Here is a 16728-nt window from a genome sequence, read left to right on the forward strand (position 1 = left end):
GCAGAATAACTTTTCTTTTTACAGCTCAGCAGCGGGAGCGCAACTTGGCTCAGCTTTCCAGTTGCTTTTTGATTACAATTTAATGCGTTTTACATTTGTTGTTTTGACTGTTCTTGTGTTTATTTATTTAATAGAAATCATGATTTTTTTTCTGTTATTGCTGTATATCTATTTATATTTTCACTGAGTGCTAATGACAAAATATTTTAACAATTTTTTGATTGAAACTTATAATGACATTTTTTTTTAAGTTTGATTACAAATGTATATGTTATCATAGTAATTTGGATTTTACTTATTATAACATTTTAATCACTTTTTGATGTGTTAATGCTATATTTATTTTAGTTTATTTTAGAAAAAATGTCTTGAAAAAAAATCAATTTTGAAGATATTTTGATGATTTGCGTACTCTATGTTAAATTCAAAAACCCTGTTCAGCCTCCTAACACCATGTTTTTCTCTCTTTCATCAGGATGAATTTCATCCCTTCATTGAGGCCCTCCTCCCCCATGTCCGTGCCTTCTCCTACACCTGGTTCAACCTGCAGGCCCGTAAGCGCAAGTACTTCAAGAAACATGAGAAGAGAATGACCAAGGATGAAGAGCGCGCAGTGAAGGACGAACTGTTGGGGGAAAAACCAGAGATCAAGCAGAAGTGGGCCTCACGCCTGCTGGCCAAGCTCCGCAAGGACATCCGGCCCGAGTTCCGTGAGGACTTTGTGCTCACCATCACGGGGAAGAAGCCCCCCTGCTGCGTGCTGTCCAACCCTGACCAGAAGGGCAAGATCCGCCGCATCGACTGCCTCCGCCAGGCTGACAAGGTGTGGCGGCTGGACCTAGTGATGGTCATCCTGTTCAAGGGCAGCCCCCTGGAGAGCACGGATGGGGAGCGGCTGGTCAAGTCGCCCCAGTGCTCTAACCACGGCCTATGTGTCCAGCCACACCACATTGGAGTGACGGTCAAGGAGCTGGACCTCTACCTGGCCTACTTCGTCCACTCTCCAGGTATGTGGTTAGAATCGGCACAAGTTGATTTAACGCTTTACATTCAAACACACACACACACACACACACACACACACACACACAGGGCAGGAGGTCATTTGCCACGCACACCTTGGCATGTGAGTGGCAGATAAGATGCTGCCTGTCTTATGTACCAAGCTGAGCCGGTGCCAGGCTTTGAAAAACCCAAACAGGACTGAGATAGTGTCTGCGTCTTGACATTTAAAGGGACAGTCTGCACAGTGTAATCTCTGAAAAATGTCTTTCAGATGGATGTTTCTATCTGGTTTAAAGAGATTCTGAGAGTTTGACAGTCGGGCTTAAAACCTGTGTTTACCGAGAGATATGTTTGCGTTGGTACATTTGTTCAAGTATTTGCGTGCAAATTTGTCTAAATCCAAATGTGCATGTTTTCCGGTGCCATCTGTAAACAAAAGCATCTGCAAACCTGTTTATCTGTGTGTGCATGCATGCGCGTACGTGCGTTTCTGTGGAGCAGTTTGTCACATGTCTGCAATCCATGTGTGTGTTATTTTGAGATTGGTCTGTATCAGTAGCAGCGGGCGGTGTGTGTGTGTGTGTGTGTGTGTGTGTGTGTGTGTGTGTCTGTGTGTGTGTGTGTGTGTGTGTGTGTGTGTGTGTGTGTGTGTGTGTGTGTCTGTGTGTGTGTGTCTGTGTGTGTGTGTGTGTCTGTCTGTGTCTGTCTGAGAGGTCTTTTGTGCGTGGTTGAGAGAGTGCATCAACAACTGGACCAGTCCCAGGTAGTTCAGTGAGCAGGGGGAGTCGGCCGGTTTGTAGCCTCAACCTCCTCAGCCTTACACCACTTTCAACACACACACACACACAGCCGCACACACACACAGCCAAGCTCTCCGCTCAAACAAGCTGAACCAAGCTGCCGTACTCGCTGTTTGTCAGAATGCACTAATGTCTCACACAAAGTGCTTCTCTGTCTCCGTTTTTAAGACTTTATTTTACAATATTTGGCACGTGTTTCCTGCTGTGGCTAATAATATTTAAGTATGTTGTTTATATAAGCTGCAAGCATTTTTCTTTGAGGGCAGTTTGACATACGAAGGGCAAACTATTTTTACTCCTGAGATCAGTAGGAAATTATAGCTTATTTGATACTTAAAACTTATAAATTAATACTAGCACATTTTTTTAAAGCATGATAAATAATCTAAGAAATTATCACTAATATTTTATGAACTCCCACCCCGCCTGAGGACACTTTCTTCTTTCTCAAACAGATTCAATTTTTCAAATGCTTATTTAAACCTGTGAAAAATCTATTTTAATATCGGAGGTGTTGCTGCAGAAAACAGAACTATTATTCACTCCTCTAAGCTGTCATCATCACATTCTTAACCAGTAACAGATCTAAGATTTTGAGGTGTGAAAATGTTGACTGATTCTCGAAAATGTTGAAAAGGTATTTTTTTATCCCAAAAAACAAACACATTTATTGATGATGCATCACTGCTAGTTATTTGTGCCAGACAAACACTCATCTGAAGGTGCCTGTTTCATGAAAGCCTCGCTCTGTCTTTAGTTTTCATGCGCAGTTTAATAAAAAGTGCGTATATAAACAAGGAGGTACTTCCCCCTCATAGTCCGGTTGTATGTTTCTTATTCTAAGCATAGTTCAGGTGTGCAGGTTGAGTCGACTGCACTCTCCTCACACACTCACAGAGCTCTTCTCTGCCCTTTACTATTATCCTTCCTCTCTGGCCACAGACTGGCATACAGTTACAGGACCTTAGTTCTCCCCCCTTGGCAGGGAGGAGCAGTGCTCCTCTGTGACAGAGTAGCCCTTGCCAGGCTCTTTTCAGCCCAGTGTGTAACTCTGCTTGAGTTTGCAGGGCCTCCGTGAGCGCCACTTCCTGTTCCAGAATGCGCCGTGGCGAACCGCGGCTCAGATTAGCTCCCAACGCAGCCTGTGCCCCTCTGAGAAAAGCCTTTTTTTTTTTTTACTCTGTGCCAGAATCCAGCAGCCAATCAACCCTGGAAGTACACTTAATGATTTGTGTTTTTCTTGTACCAATATTGTTAATTAGCACAATATTGTTTTTCAATGTAGAGGGAACCATTTTTTTGGATTGCAAAAGGCTTGTGTTTTATTAGAAGTTGCTTTATTTTTGTCCTCACACATGCTTAAGAAAGCCTCATATGTTTAGAACTGTATCTTCTCTTGTGAGAAGGACACTGCTTCCTTTTTCTGGTCTGTTTAGCTTTTCCACAGCAACCTAAAGGGCAGTCTGCTTAGCACCTTCCATGACCCCGAAAAGAGAGAAATATCAGAAACAGCTTAAATGAAAGAAAGCCTCTTGTACCAGCTTGAACTGCTCCGTTTTCCAGAGGCTGGCTGGGGTTAACCAAAGTTTACAGAGGACAGACACGCTGTGGCTCCATTCTAACCTTTAGGGTGGCAGCGTTACAGTTGTATTCTTAGCTTCTCATTCCAGGGTGTCTGTGTCTTGCGGAAGCTATCAGTTGCCAGGCCTGGTGATTGGACTGCAGCCGTTTCCCCCCGCCCTTCCCTGCCGCGGTGTTTCAGTTCTCTTGTCCCACTGATGTCACTGTCGCCAGCTGCAGGGGGGGCTCTGCTTTCAAGCGGTGTGATTGACAGAACAGGAGATAACCCCCCCCCTTTCCCCTCCTCACACTAACCTCCTCCTCTGTTTTTGCTTCCCTACAGTACACGATGTGTCCCTGCTTTTGTCCAATTATAGACTTGGGCCCTTCCAGGAGGGGCAGTGAGAGCTGGGACGCATCACAGTCACTGCTCTCAGATCTGCGCTTCTGCTTTGCAACTGCAAGAGAGAGAATCCCCCGTTCTAAAAATGAGCATTTTCTTTTGACAAGTACCTGGCTGCACACACAGACACAGATCATGATATTATCATCGCAGTCGACAAAAGCGGTTCGCTTTCCTGCCGTTGATTCTGCTGCATCTGATGATAATGACAACAATAATGGCTTTAGGATGTGGAGGAAGTGAAGGAGATAGAGGGAGAGAATAAAGGCTCTGATCTCATCATTGATCACATCTTTCGAAACCAAAGTTTGGCTCACAGTCGTGTGCTAGGGGGCTTTCCTCCACCTAGAGTCTCCTTTATCAGGTCATGTTTCCAGGGTGATGTGTGTTATAATCATTGGTCTGATGAAGCAGCGCAGTTCCAAGATTAGTCATGTTTGCAACTCACATGGCCTCATTCAGCTTTCGTTTTTCTACTTATGATAAAAAGATGTTGTTGTTTGTTTAGTCTCCACGTCTGCTCTTTGTGCTAGAGACAGACTAGGTTCCTGGGACAGGTCAGAAAGCAAACTGTGTGTGTGTGAGCCAGACTGCTCTGTATCTCCATTCTGCTTAGGGCTCCGCGAAGATGTTCATTTACCCATCAATGTGTCCACTGTGTGTGTGTTCACGCCGTTACAAATGGCCTAGAGACTTTTAATAGAGGCGAACAAAGAGAGGAGTCGAGAAGGAGACAGACGGCCAGACTGAGAGACTTAACGCCTTCACGTCACGCTAATCCATCAAACACATCTTATCTGCTATGCCCAGTATCCCCAGCTTCAAAAGGAGGTAAAGCTATCAGATGTAGTTACATAATAAAGAAGAGACCAATCAGGACAAAGTGGGGTTTTTCTTTTTCCCACCAACATGTACTTGGCACTGTAGTAGCGGAATATGTGCAGTAAGAGTGTGAGATTGTAGCTGCAGTTATTCTTCTGTATGGTCAAGTACTGTTGTCCTGTCAGTTGTTAAGTGTTTACAGAAGAAAAGATGAGGGCAACATAATGATCAAAAAGGAAAAAAAAAAAAACGCTTCTTTTTTCTTGGCAGTGTGTTGTGCAGAGCAGCGATTTCTGGACGGAGAGCAGAATTGTGCTCCAGTGTTCTGGCACCAGCCCGTAACCCGGGCCGACAGAGAAACAGAGAGTGTCGGCGCCGAGGGAGCCACATTCATCTGGTGTGAAAAACACTGCTGGTCCGACACTTTCAACGGAAACTTTCTTACGCTTTGTTGTCATTCGAAAATAATGCGCCCAATGAAGTTTGAGCTTGCTCCCCTCTCATGATGGGACAGCGGCAGTGACACTGTGGTGTTTTTAATATTCACCGAAGCACAGGGGCCTCCAACAGACTTGGTTTGGCCCATATTCAGATCCCCCATTTTTTCCCCCTGTCTTTTTCTGCAATGTGTGTATTTCCTAGAGGGAGGAGAAGAGAAAAGAAGAGTGGAGTGCGGGAGTGTAAGGAATCGCTGGTAAACAGATTATTCAAGTATGATCACGACCTCAAATCAAAACAAATTGATGAAAAGAGAGGAGAACAAACCACGAATAATACTCAATTCTCCGACCTCCTTTAACCTATCTCTCTAAACTTTCCCCAGGTCCGACTTTGGAGGAGCTCTGTTGGCTTGGTCGTTGGCCAACTTGCTCCAAATTCACTGTAATTATCCAGTTTAGTGAGTAATACTGAGAAAGATACACAAAAGACTGAGTATATGATTGAATTAAGCCTAATTTTGAAACAAAGGTCAGGTCTTAGCTTTGCAAATAGAAAAATGCCTTGTACCAGAAAGTGGCTATTGTGGGCAACATGGATTAGCTTTCTTTCCTAATTTCACTGTACAATGATTTTTAATTATTTTGTGCAATTAAGGTTAATAAATAAATGTTATGGTGTCTCTTTCAGCAATTTAGCTGCTCAGCTTAGATTGTTTTTTTAGTCCTTGCTAAGAAAACAATACAAATATTTAACAATTAGAAATTTATTTATTTCTCCAGAAATTTAAAAGCTGAATAACATGATTTGCAAACACATGCTGAGAGATAGACCATACGGAATAAATATAAAAAATTACTGCATTATTTAATTGTATGAATGTAGTATTTTCCTTTTGAAAACAGTGACTTAAGATTTATTTCCTTCTTTTTTTCATGTATTGATCGTGGTTCCATTTCACCGTGTGAATTAGCATGACCAGTCCTCTTTCTCTCTGTACAGACGCCAGGCCTGAAATCTGTCTGTCCACTAAAAACATACGTATCAACGCTCAAGAGGGGTGGCTTGGCTTCTTAGCCGCTTCAGCCGAGGGGCAAAAAGAGCAGGGAAGAGAGGAGAGGTGAAGGCAGGAGAGGAGTCTAAAGTAGAGGAAGAACAGAGTGGTTTTTTTTTTTCTGGGCCGCTTCCCAGCAAGCCAGATTCTGATCAGTCCGCTTCGCGCCTTGTTCCCTCTGCCCAGTGGAGCAGAGCACGGGGAGGCTGCCCTGTAATTGGGACAGTGCTTTCCATACGGAAAACGGGACCGGAACACCGTGAAACCGTCGAGTACAGATCTTTAGTCCCTGGAAATTTTGTTCAAATTTAAAACCCTTCTCAAAAGCAGAAATTAGCGATGATAAGCAAACAAATCCTTTCACATAAAACACAGCAAATAAAATGCTTGAAATGAACAGTAATCATGAATACGTGAATTAATATCTCCCTATGTTTTTTTATTTGCTTTATGAATTCTCTTATTTAATGGTAATAAATGTCAGTCACTGCTGTTTGGATGATACTGAGCGCTGATATAAAGTAAAAGGAAAAGCGTAGAATAAAGATGATGCAAAATGCCTCACTGAAACAAAGAGAGAGGGAGGGCAGATATTCAGGCTTGTGGGGCTGGTTGGCAGCATTTGGCACCCAAAGCTGCAGCTCTGTTTAGAAGGTGCCAGCTTTTCAAACCGACACAGTCTCTGCCAACGTCTCTCCTTCTGATCCTTTCTTTCTCTCTCATTTTAACATTTTTCCCCCATATCCTTGTTTTCGCTTAACGCGTCTTCCCCCCTGTGTCCCCTTACGCCCCTGCCACAACTCGTATGGCTGTGTTTTCGGTGTGGGTTGCTGGGAAAAAAAAACGAATGCTCAGCGTATAAACTCAGGTTTTATTTTTCTGGGATGTACTTGAAAAAGATGACAGTCATGTTACTCTGCATGTTTTTTTCTTTTCTTTACTTTCTTCCTTTTTTTCCATCCAAAATATTTTCCACCGGCTTTTAGCAGAGCGGATATTTTAAGTCAGTGTAAAGGTGCTGCTGTGGATTCAGGTCCAAAACAAAATGGAGGATAAAGCGCTGCTTCTTTCCAATCAGAGAGGAGATCCACATGTGGAGAAAATGTCAATGGCAAATTAACAATGCTGATTTATTTCTTTTTTTATAGGGAGATTTTTTTGTGCATTTGCATGTTTCAGACTTTGCGGTTGAGTCCGGTACATTCATCAGGAGTTAGGGCGTTTGAGGAATAAGGGCCGTGTATATTTGACATCATTTGAGGAACAGATTCAGGGCCCCTGTCAGAGACGAGACCCTGGTGCCGTGAATGATCGGAGAAAGCGTTTAACGCTGGGTGTGGGGGTGGATGGAATTACTCAATAATGATCAGAAAATTAGAGCCATTATTGAGGAGAGTAAACAGGCCTCTCTATGTGTGAAAGGCCCCTATTCAGCCAAAACCAGGAGCAGGACTCCTTTCTTCCTTTCATGGATCCACCCATGGCCTTAAGAGCCCCGCTTTTGTTCCCCCAAATAACAGAGTGAATATATGGGGTCGCAAGGGTGGGGGTCCTGTTCTCTGTGCTAAGCACAGTATGGAATAAAGCTACAGGTTGTCTTTATTTTACCTTCCATTATTTTTGCGTTTTCTTTTCAAGGCTTATAAGTCTTTTCTGGCTTGTCATACTAAAAGTTATAAATCAGTCTAACTTGTGTAATTAACTCGTCTGTCTAATCACAGCAGCTTGAGTTTAAAAATGTGCCCGTGTGCCTACAAGTGCACCTGTGTGTATCTTCTCCATTATCATCACTTAAAAAATGCTGCACTTTCTCCTGCACCCGAGAGGCGATAGTCAGGGGAAGGTGGGTGTAAACTAGGCGCTAATTCCACTTGCTTCCATGTTTGTCAGTGCAAATGTTCTAATTAGTGGGAAATGGATAAATAAATAAACTTGCCATGTCTCTGAGCAGCTGAACAGCGAACACGGCGTTCAGATGGGGACAAAGAAATGAAGAGAGGGATTTACACTTTGAACAAGCTGCCGGAGAGAATAAAGGCAACTGTTTGGTCACGCTGTGGTCTGCAGCTCGGCAATCGGGTTAGAAAGATGAGATAATAATAACTGCAGAACAGTTTTCTGTTGCTGTTTTTATGATGACGACACTTATGTCTTTTAAAGTTCAAAATATTAAACCCAGAGTGGTTCATTTGAGTTATAAAAAAGTTTTTCTTGCCTTTCTTTCACTGTTCATTCGGCTATTCCTCAGCGACACACTTTCACGTATCTCAGAGTCAGATTTTGATTTAATAGTAAATTGGTATTCATTCAGGTGCCCCTTCTTCACACCTCCTCTCTCCAAGGCAGAATTCCTACTCCAAAGAAAGCCCCAAAAAACAAGAAAACAAAGATGAAAAGGAGTCACTGAATCACCTGACACCTCCACTGAGTTTCTCCGTCTGTTTGTTTTTTCATATGGCCGGCCAGCTCCATTTCACGGGTACAATTTTTGGATGGTAACATTCTCATTATACCCGTCAACTGTCAGCGCTCAACTCTCTCGTCTATAATTTCAAACTCATTTAAATTCTTATTGGCAGCGTCAATGAATAAATTTCATAAAAGATAGAAAAACAACACTTTTTTCCTTCCTCCCTGGTGAGCAATACAAATACGGAAAAATTAGAGGGTAAGAAGATTATAATTACATTGTTTGTTTAGTTTTATTTATCAGAACAACACATTTCCAATCTTGTATTTCAGTTTAATTCATTTTGTATGTCCTGGAAGAAAGTTGCATGTAGTGTTGAACCTCACGACAGAAATCTAAGCCGCTCTGGTGGCCTTACTGTATCTGTGCGTTTGCTGGCTGTCTAGAAATGCAGATGACAGGAGTTGCCATGGCCACGCCGCTCCTGTGTTTTTCTTTTCTTTGTTTTTTTTTGTTTAAACTCAGTTTACCTTTCCTGGGTGATGTCCAAGGAGTGTCAATGACTGGCCTGGTTGGCACACTGAGGGGCCATGCAGGGCTGCTCTGTTTCTGTGGCACTCTGGCCCACTGTGTGGGCAACCAGAGCACAGAACTCTGCCAGAGGAATCCACTCAGATCACTTTCACTCTATAGAGGGCATCCCCACACTTATGCAAATTGATAAGCAGAAACCTCAGCAGTAATGAGCAGGACTGGGCGTGAACATCACAGGTAGCTGCTGTATACTTAATGTATGTCAGAGTTGAGGGTCTGCACAGTCAGGAGTAAAAGACATAATTTACTCCTTTGAGAAAAAGGGAGGTATTAGATTTTCTTGGCATTATGTCTGGATATATATAACACTTGTTATTGGATACAGACCAAGCGAGACATATGAAAATGTCAAGCAGTAATTTTAGAGCAGATTTTTCCCCTAATGGGATTCACACATTTTGTTCAATCCAGGGGGCGAACATGTGAGTTTCATCCTTTAAGAAGCTCTGAGGACCCTTTAATACGGTGATATATTTCTAATTTAACAATCACTGAAGCCTGTGATGACAGACTCGTCTTCAGGTAAACAAAAATGACTTTTACACTTGTAGAGTGTGAAAATAATCATGTATTTATAAAATCGAATAAATTATTTTTTATTCTTTTCTAGCGACCTTTAAATTGTTTTCTTTTAGATTAAGTGGGAAGTGACAGTGAGACACTTCAGAAGGTAAAAATGAGCGACATTGAGCCACGATTGGGCGCTTTTCCTCTTCACCCCTCCCCCTTAGCATTCACCTGTGGCCTCTGATTTGGTCCTGTGACGTGGAGATAGGAAATTGGCATTGATTACTCACACATCTGTCTGCATGTTCTGCAGTGTGTTCTATAACATTCAGGAGAAGTCACATACAATCGATGCACAATAATAAGTACAGTACACATACTCTATTTTGTATTAATGCAACATTCATTCCTCTCAGAAGCTTCAGCCTACATCTTTAAGTTCACTGGCCTGTTGTTTGTTAGATGTTTGTTTATGTGCTCCAAGAGCGCCGCGTGCGAGTGCTCCCATGCATATACTCATGTGCGCAATGGAAGCAGGCCGAGCAACAACAAAAGCTGTCTGCAGCAGAGCACATGAGAGTCCTCATTGGACTCAGCCTGCACCTGAACCCCCCCCCCCCCTTCCCGATGCACCTGATGCCTGTGTGCCCTTGTATGCACACATAAAGAGCAGCGACCACATTTGAAAACAACATGCAGAAAAATTGTAAATGCACTGATATGACCCAGCTGGCTGTGGGACTAGGGAGTTAGTGAGCGGGGTGCCCACACCACGTCAACCAGGGTCCCCCTCACTGGTCATTGACTTGATGCAATCTGTCACCGCAGAAAAATAAACAGCGTTCTAAAACTTTACGCTCCTTGTCATCAGAATTGAACTCCGTTGGAAATGATTCGTTAATTTCTTTGAAGTTGGGAAGCTCATGGATATGGATATTTCAGTTACACCTATTTAGAGGTATTAGATTGTATTTTAAGATTATATTATAAAGAAAGATTGAACTGTCTGTGTTCCCCTCATCTTCAGCACTGACGCTGAGCTGTTATATCTGCCCTCTGTGCAGTAACATTTGATTGGTGTATTATTAGACCCAGACAACCCTGTTTCTGAGTCCAACTCTAGTTTCTATTCTACTGCCTGCTACAAAGCTTTAATGCTCTGTCTTCTCCAGCAGCCCAAATATACAGGGGAGCGCTCACACACACACACACACACACACACACATACACACACACACACACACACACACACACACACACACACACACACACACACACACACACACACACAATATCAACATGAAGACAGAAAGAGAGAATGCAAGGCCAGTTTATGTAAGCGCGTTCAGCTTCAGTGGTGGTAGAAAATGTAATCCAAGCCTGGGTGTTTATTTTAAGAGCTGATGATCTGGAGATTGCCATTAAAAGCAGAGGGCAAACAATTTAAGAGCAGTAAATCTGAACGGAGGAGAAGAGTCGCTTCTGCCAGACACTGAGGGAGGGAGAAGAAGGCCTCTCTCTCTGCTCTGACACACTCTCTGTTCCGCTGTCTTCTTCCACGCAGACAGAAAATACTTCAGATGACAGTGAATCAGAGAAATCTGGCCTTCATTCTGCGGTCGGGAGTTTTATCTCTTAGATTTCTATCTGCGGTTTTTGGCTTTAGTAGCATCTCTGATCCTGGCTTTCTTTTTTTCCTGACATTTCTTCCATTGTTATTTCTCTCTTTTTCATCTGTTTTTACTTTCCCCCTCTGGCCTGGCCTGTAAAATGGTGCCTAACAAGATGCTGGGGCTGCAGTGGGATCCCAGTTGTGATGTGTGTGCAATCGTCACATGTGGTGTAATTCGTATGACCTGACATGTGTCACACTGCATTGTTGTTTGATGCGAAAGAAAAACACTACTACGACTTGTCTTCCATGACTCATTAACACATAACACATAAATGCGGACACTCACCATTGCACACACAGAGAGTACAGCTGTGTATGCAGAGTCTGTGTGTCACTTGCCTGTAAATACTCACACAACACTGGTACTATTACAGCTGATCTCAGCCGTAAGGTTAAAGCAGACCCTCAGTTATGCAAGGTGAGTCTCCAGTGAGTGTATCAGTATTAACAACAGCACTTCTTCCTGATGCTGGTTAGCGCTGCGATGACATAACGTGGTGAATGTGCCACAGATTGTAAACTTTTAGTGGTTACACCTGCAGCACATTTGAGGTTTTATGAGTCACAGGCAACACAAGACGGTGAGCTTTAGTTTAACAGCTTATTGCCACTAGGCTGGACAGATTTGTCATACCTATGAACCATCACATTTGAAATGCTAGATGGTGTGTAAGTAACAGAACTGTAACGTTTGTTGAGAAATCTGTTGCTCCACCTGTACTCCCTCCAACTGTTGCACTTCTTTTTCAGAGTTGCTGGCAGAGGACTGAATCAGGGCCCGGTAGAAGTAGGACAAAGGTTTTGCTGCATTAAAGAAAAAAACTTCAAGTCTCAAATAATACACTGCGTACATCTGGATATATGGTGTACATGCACTTAAAGCACTCTTGATTTAGCTGGTGTAGCTTTTAGATATCACAAAAAGAACAGACATCACAAAGCAGTTTTTCCAATATTGTGCAGCTCTGCAAGGCACCAGTTTGTTCAGTGTAGTCCAATCCAGATTGGTTTTCAACGCCAGGATCTAAACACACAAAATAATGCGATCACTTTGTTTTAAGCGTATGTTCTCTGCTTTTGATACGTGCTCCAATTTTTTCTGTCTGGTCAACTTTAACATTTTGCATATGGACATGAATCTAGACGACACATTTCTGGCAGCTGCATTGGGAACTCCTTTTAATAATGATAATAATAATAAGAGCCATGAATATCCCAGTAAACTAAAGATGGCTTTCACTGTTCCCTGCCATTTCATGGACGTTCAGCAAGCTCCTGGAAGAAAACCCCAAAAAAGTTTTAAAATACTACACAGAGTGTAAATCCTGCATAACCAGTGTTACTTCTAGTACATTTGCAGCACTTTTACAGATACAGCCATCAATTCAGTTCTGCTCTCAAGCATACAAGACCAGATATTGACTCAGTTTCTCAAATCAACTGTGCTTATACTCAAGGGACACATAACTCAAGTTATGAAATAGTTGGCTAAATGTAAAGGCCTGACTATGAATTCAATGTAATGGAAAACACTGAAATAGTTACATTGAATAAACAGATGGATAGTTAAAGCTACTGTGAGGAGTTTTTAGGTCATTATGAAACAGACTGAAATTAATATTAGTGACTCATTATGAGTTGAACAATCAAAATAGACAGTTAGCAACAGGACTGATCATTTCAACGTAGTTATTATTAATGTCTAAACCATTGGCGGGGGGCAGGTGCCAGTTGTGTTGATTAACTGCATGCAAATTCAACACAACCAGAAAGTTCCTCCCAGGAGCTTTAAAGTCCGAGATAAAAAAGCAGTGTACTATGAGAAAAGGTTGGTTTAATGTTATTGATTTTTTGTATACAAATAATATTAAATTATAGAGTAAATAAAAGTATATAGTATGATTCAAGTATATATATGTATATAATATTAAAGGTACAGTGTGTAGAAATGGGAGACTTGAGTGATAACTAACAGTTACATTCTAGATTGACACGCTTCCCTGCTCACTCTTGTTAGTGAAGTGATGGTGGCCTCTATTTGTAAAGTTTTTACCATCAAAAACTTGAATGCTTTTGAAACAACCGCTCTCTTCTTCTTCATAATTTTCTTCCAACCGGTGCATTTTGCTTGGCCACACATAAAAAATATATATATTTATGAATATTATGTTCCACTTCTACCTAGTCTGTTCTGCGAAATGACACTAAATTCTACACACTGTACCTTTAAGTATATATAGATAAATACATGCAAAAGGCTAAATAGTTGAAATAGTGAGTTAAATATGGACAAACAGATGAAATAATTGTCTTGTAAATTAATGAACAAAAGCATAAAAAATACTAAGCTAACTTTTATGTATTTGTTATCTTAAAGTCTTTGTCAAATACTTTGTTGTGAAAGATGTTGACTTAGACTTAAGCTGACTTTTTGGCTCAGTAGCAATTCTGGGGCTCATGTTTTTTTTCACTGTGCATTGCCGAAGCTGCTATTCCAGTGAGAAATACTTGATATGTTACACAAAACCCATCTTACAAAAAACTGCGGTTCCCCCCTCCCAGTCTCTCACCCATCTCCTTTTCATTGGGCTTTAGATGTGTGATGAAGTAATCCTGACATATTTTATATCCTAATGCAAAACAAACAGAACCAAATTACGCACATTCTTTCCCAATACTGATTCGTGGAAGTTGCTAACCAAATAGAGCTCCCTTTTCTCCGCCTCTCTTTCCATCTCACATGTGCTCTCAGAGGATCTGTCCTGGCTAGAACTCTTTACTGAAATAGCCTCAAGCACAGAGCTTCTTTTGTGGTCAGGCTTTTTTCTATAAGGTGTTTGTGAAAAAGACCAGGCTTTTCTTTCCTGGGCTCAGGTCTCTCCGTCCCTCTGCTGCTACATGTCTGGCTTTTTTGTCCAGGTCTGGTGTCCTACACACACTGTTTATCACACTTGAGAGTGAAACTTTGCTGATTTTATTTTGGACTCGCTTTGGCTTTACTTGGAATATATATTTCATGTTCCTTGGCTGCTGTCCTTAAAAACTGAAGATTTTTTGGGGGGTTTGCAAATTGCCATGACTATGCAAGCTAGCTGCACGAGACATGTCAATTAAATTTGATGTGCCTACTAGGCCAATTTATAGGTTGTTAGCATTTGGAAACAAGTTTTTTCTAATAGTAAAAGTCAAGAAAGACAAAATTTAAGACTCCCCCTGTACCATCAATCAACCAAACAACCAAACAACCAATCAACCAATCAACCCATCAATCAATCCATCAATCCATCAATCCATCCATCATCAATCAATCAATCAATCAATCAATCAATCAATCAATCAATCAACCAATCAATCAATCAATCAATCAATCAATCAATCAATCATCCATCCATCCATCCATCCACCCACCCACCCATCCATCCATCATCAATCAGTATTTGTATAGGGCCAAATGACAACAAACATTATCTCAAGACGTTTTTACAAACATAGCAGGTTTGTACCACTTTCCCTCAAATTGATTAAATATTGCTTAATACTTAATGTAACTTGTCTGCAGAACATTAGCCTACCTACATGCACATGTGGCTGTGTTTCCTGTGCTGTTATGAATTAACCTGCTGCTACTGATGCTTTAACTAATCGTTAGCTAACCCTAACCTTAGGAGTCATCTGGCAACAAAAAAAAGCAGAAAACTAATTGTTTTAGTTAAACTAACTTCAAATGTAACTACTATTTAGTCAATATTTTTACAATTTTGGGTAAAATAGACAATTTAAGATTACTAAAAAAACATTTTGGTAGACCCCCCAATTTGTTTCCTGTGACCCCCAGGGGGTCCTGACCCACACTTTGGGAACCCCTAGTCTGGACCATACTATGAGAGAGAGAGCGAGAGCGAGAGAGAGAGAGTAGTTCTCGGCTTCACAGCACTGATCAACCTTTAATAGATGAAGTCAATCCGATTTACCCCAAACACTGAAAAACACAAAAATCAGACAGAATTCTCTGCAGATACAGACACAACCACACTTGTTGAGTCCTAAAAGTTTACTTTGAAATAACTCTTTAAAATATATTTTTTAGTGAAATGCTCATTGTATATACCCTTAGCCTCTGTGTTTGTTTGCTTATGTAATGTTTTTATATTTAGTTACACAATTTCCATTTATTTTGCACACTACACCTCTAGACTATTTTGCAAAATATAAGAGCTCAACATTTTTATTTCACTATGGAATTATGAGGGCACAAGTTCATACATTTACAAACAGATTTGGACACTCAAGTGGGGAAGGGGGGCATGAATAATATCAATATTATTGAATATATCTATGTTATGTTAAGTCATCTATCTTTTAGGGTCAGAAGTCACCATTGGCCTCATGATGACCATACATACACCATACAAGTCATGATACAATATCAGGGTGATTTTAAACACTTTGCAAAGTACTGAGTATTGCTATACCATATATTGGTGTGCAATCATGTATGGATGACTGTACTAATGCAGGAATAGTTTACCCTGTTATGACTGTCATGTACTGCTCTAGTGAGAAGAACGTGATATGGCAGCTGCCAGTTACTGCCTATGGCATTTATGCGTCACAAGTGAGAGCAAACCAAAAACCACACTTTCCTCAACATCAAGCGTAAGTTCTCTATAGTGCTTTGGCTCAGCTGTGACAGTAAAATAACACTGTGACAGAGTCTTACCTGGGTCAGCATCTAACTTAAACCCTTGTTTTCTATGATCTTGGAATTGTTTGCACATGGAGGAGGTGATCGATTGTGTTATTTTCCCAATTTGATTCAACATCACCTGTATTGCCTTCATTCCCAGCGCGTTTGTACATAGATAATTCTAACTGTTCTGTGCTTCTGTATATACTTTATTATTATTATTATTATTATTATTATTATTATTATTATTATTATTATTATTATTATTATTATTGTTTTATCTACATCTTTTTTTATTCCTTTCTATTAATATTTTGACTTTTTCATGGTTTATAAGAGCATACTGTAAGAACTGAATTCCACCCCCAGGATAAATGAAGTATTTCTGATTCTGATCTAAAAACTAAACATGCAACAGAATACACTAAAACAACAGAGAAAGAGCTGCTCTGCCAAAGTAACAAACTCTGGGCTACAGAATAATAGATTAAAAAAGACAAAAAAGATCACAGAGAAGGTTATTGAATCATCGCTTTTGAAAGCCAGCCCCTCTCAGGGGTAGAGAATGTAGGTTTTTGCCGTCTTCTGAATCCATGCTATGATCTTCCGTCACAACACTACAGGGTAGCGGAACTGTACAGCAAAGTTCATAACAAAATATACAAGGTGATTTAAAACATGAAGTGACTGCTGTTAGTTGGAGCTCTGACGTTTGTCCCATGTCAAAAAAGAAAGAGAAAAAAAAGAAAGAAAGCCGAGGTAATGTCCAATAT

At 41.0% G+C, this 16728-nt stretch overlaps 1 protein-coding gene across 8 annotated transcripts in view; it reads left to right on the plus strand.

Annotated features, from left to right (window-relative positions):
• The window catches only part of nfixb (nuclear factor I/Xb), a 177111-nt gene that overhangs the window by 46873 nt on the left and 113510 nt on the right, over nucleotides 1–16728 (plus strand). For all 8 annotated transcript variants that reach the window (XM_034711867.1, XM_034711870.1, XM_034711868.1 and 5 more), the window contains one exon: nucleotides 476–1007. In XM_034711867.1, the coding sequence (XP_034567758.1) occupies nucleotides 476–1007 (532 nt within the window). The remainder of the gene's footprint in view (nucleotides 1–475; nucleotides 1008–16728) is intronic.

This window comes from Notolabrus celidotus, chromosome 20 (genome assembly GCF_009762535.1).
Source record: "Notolabrus celidotus isolate fNotCel1 chromosome 20, fNotCel1.pri, whole genome shotgun sequence".
Classification (NCBI taxonomy): domain Eukaryota; kingdom Metazoa; phylum Chordata; class Actinopteri; order Labriformes; family Labridae; genus Notolabrus; species Notolabrus celidotus.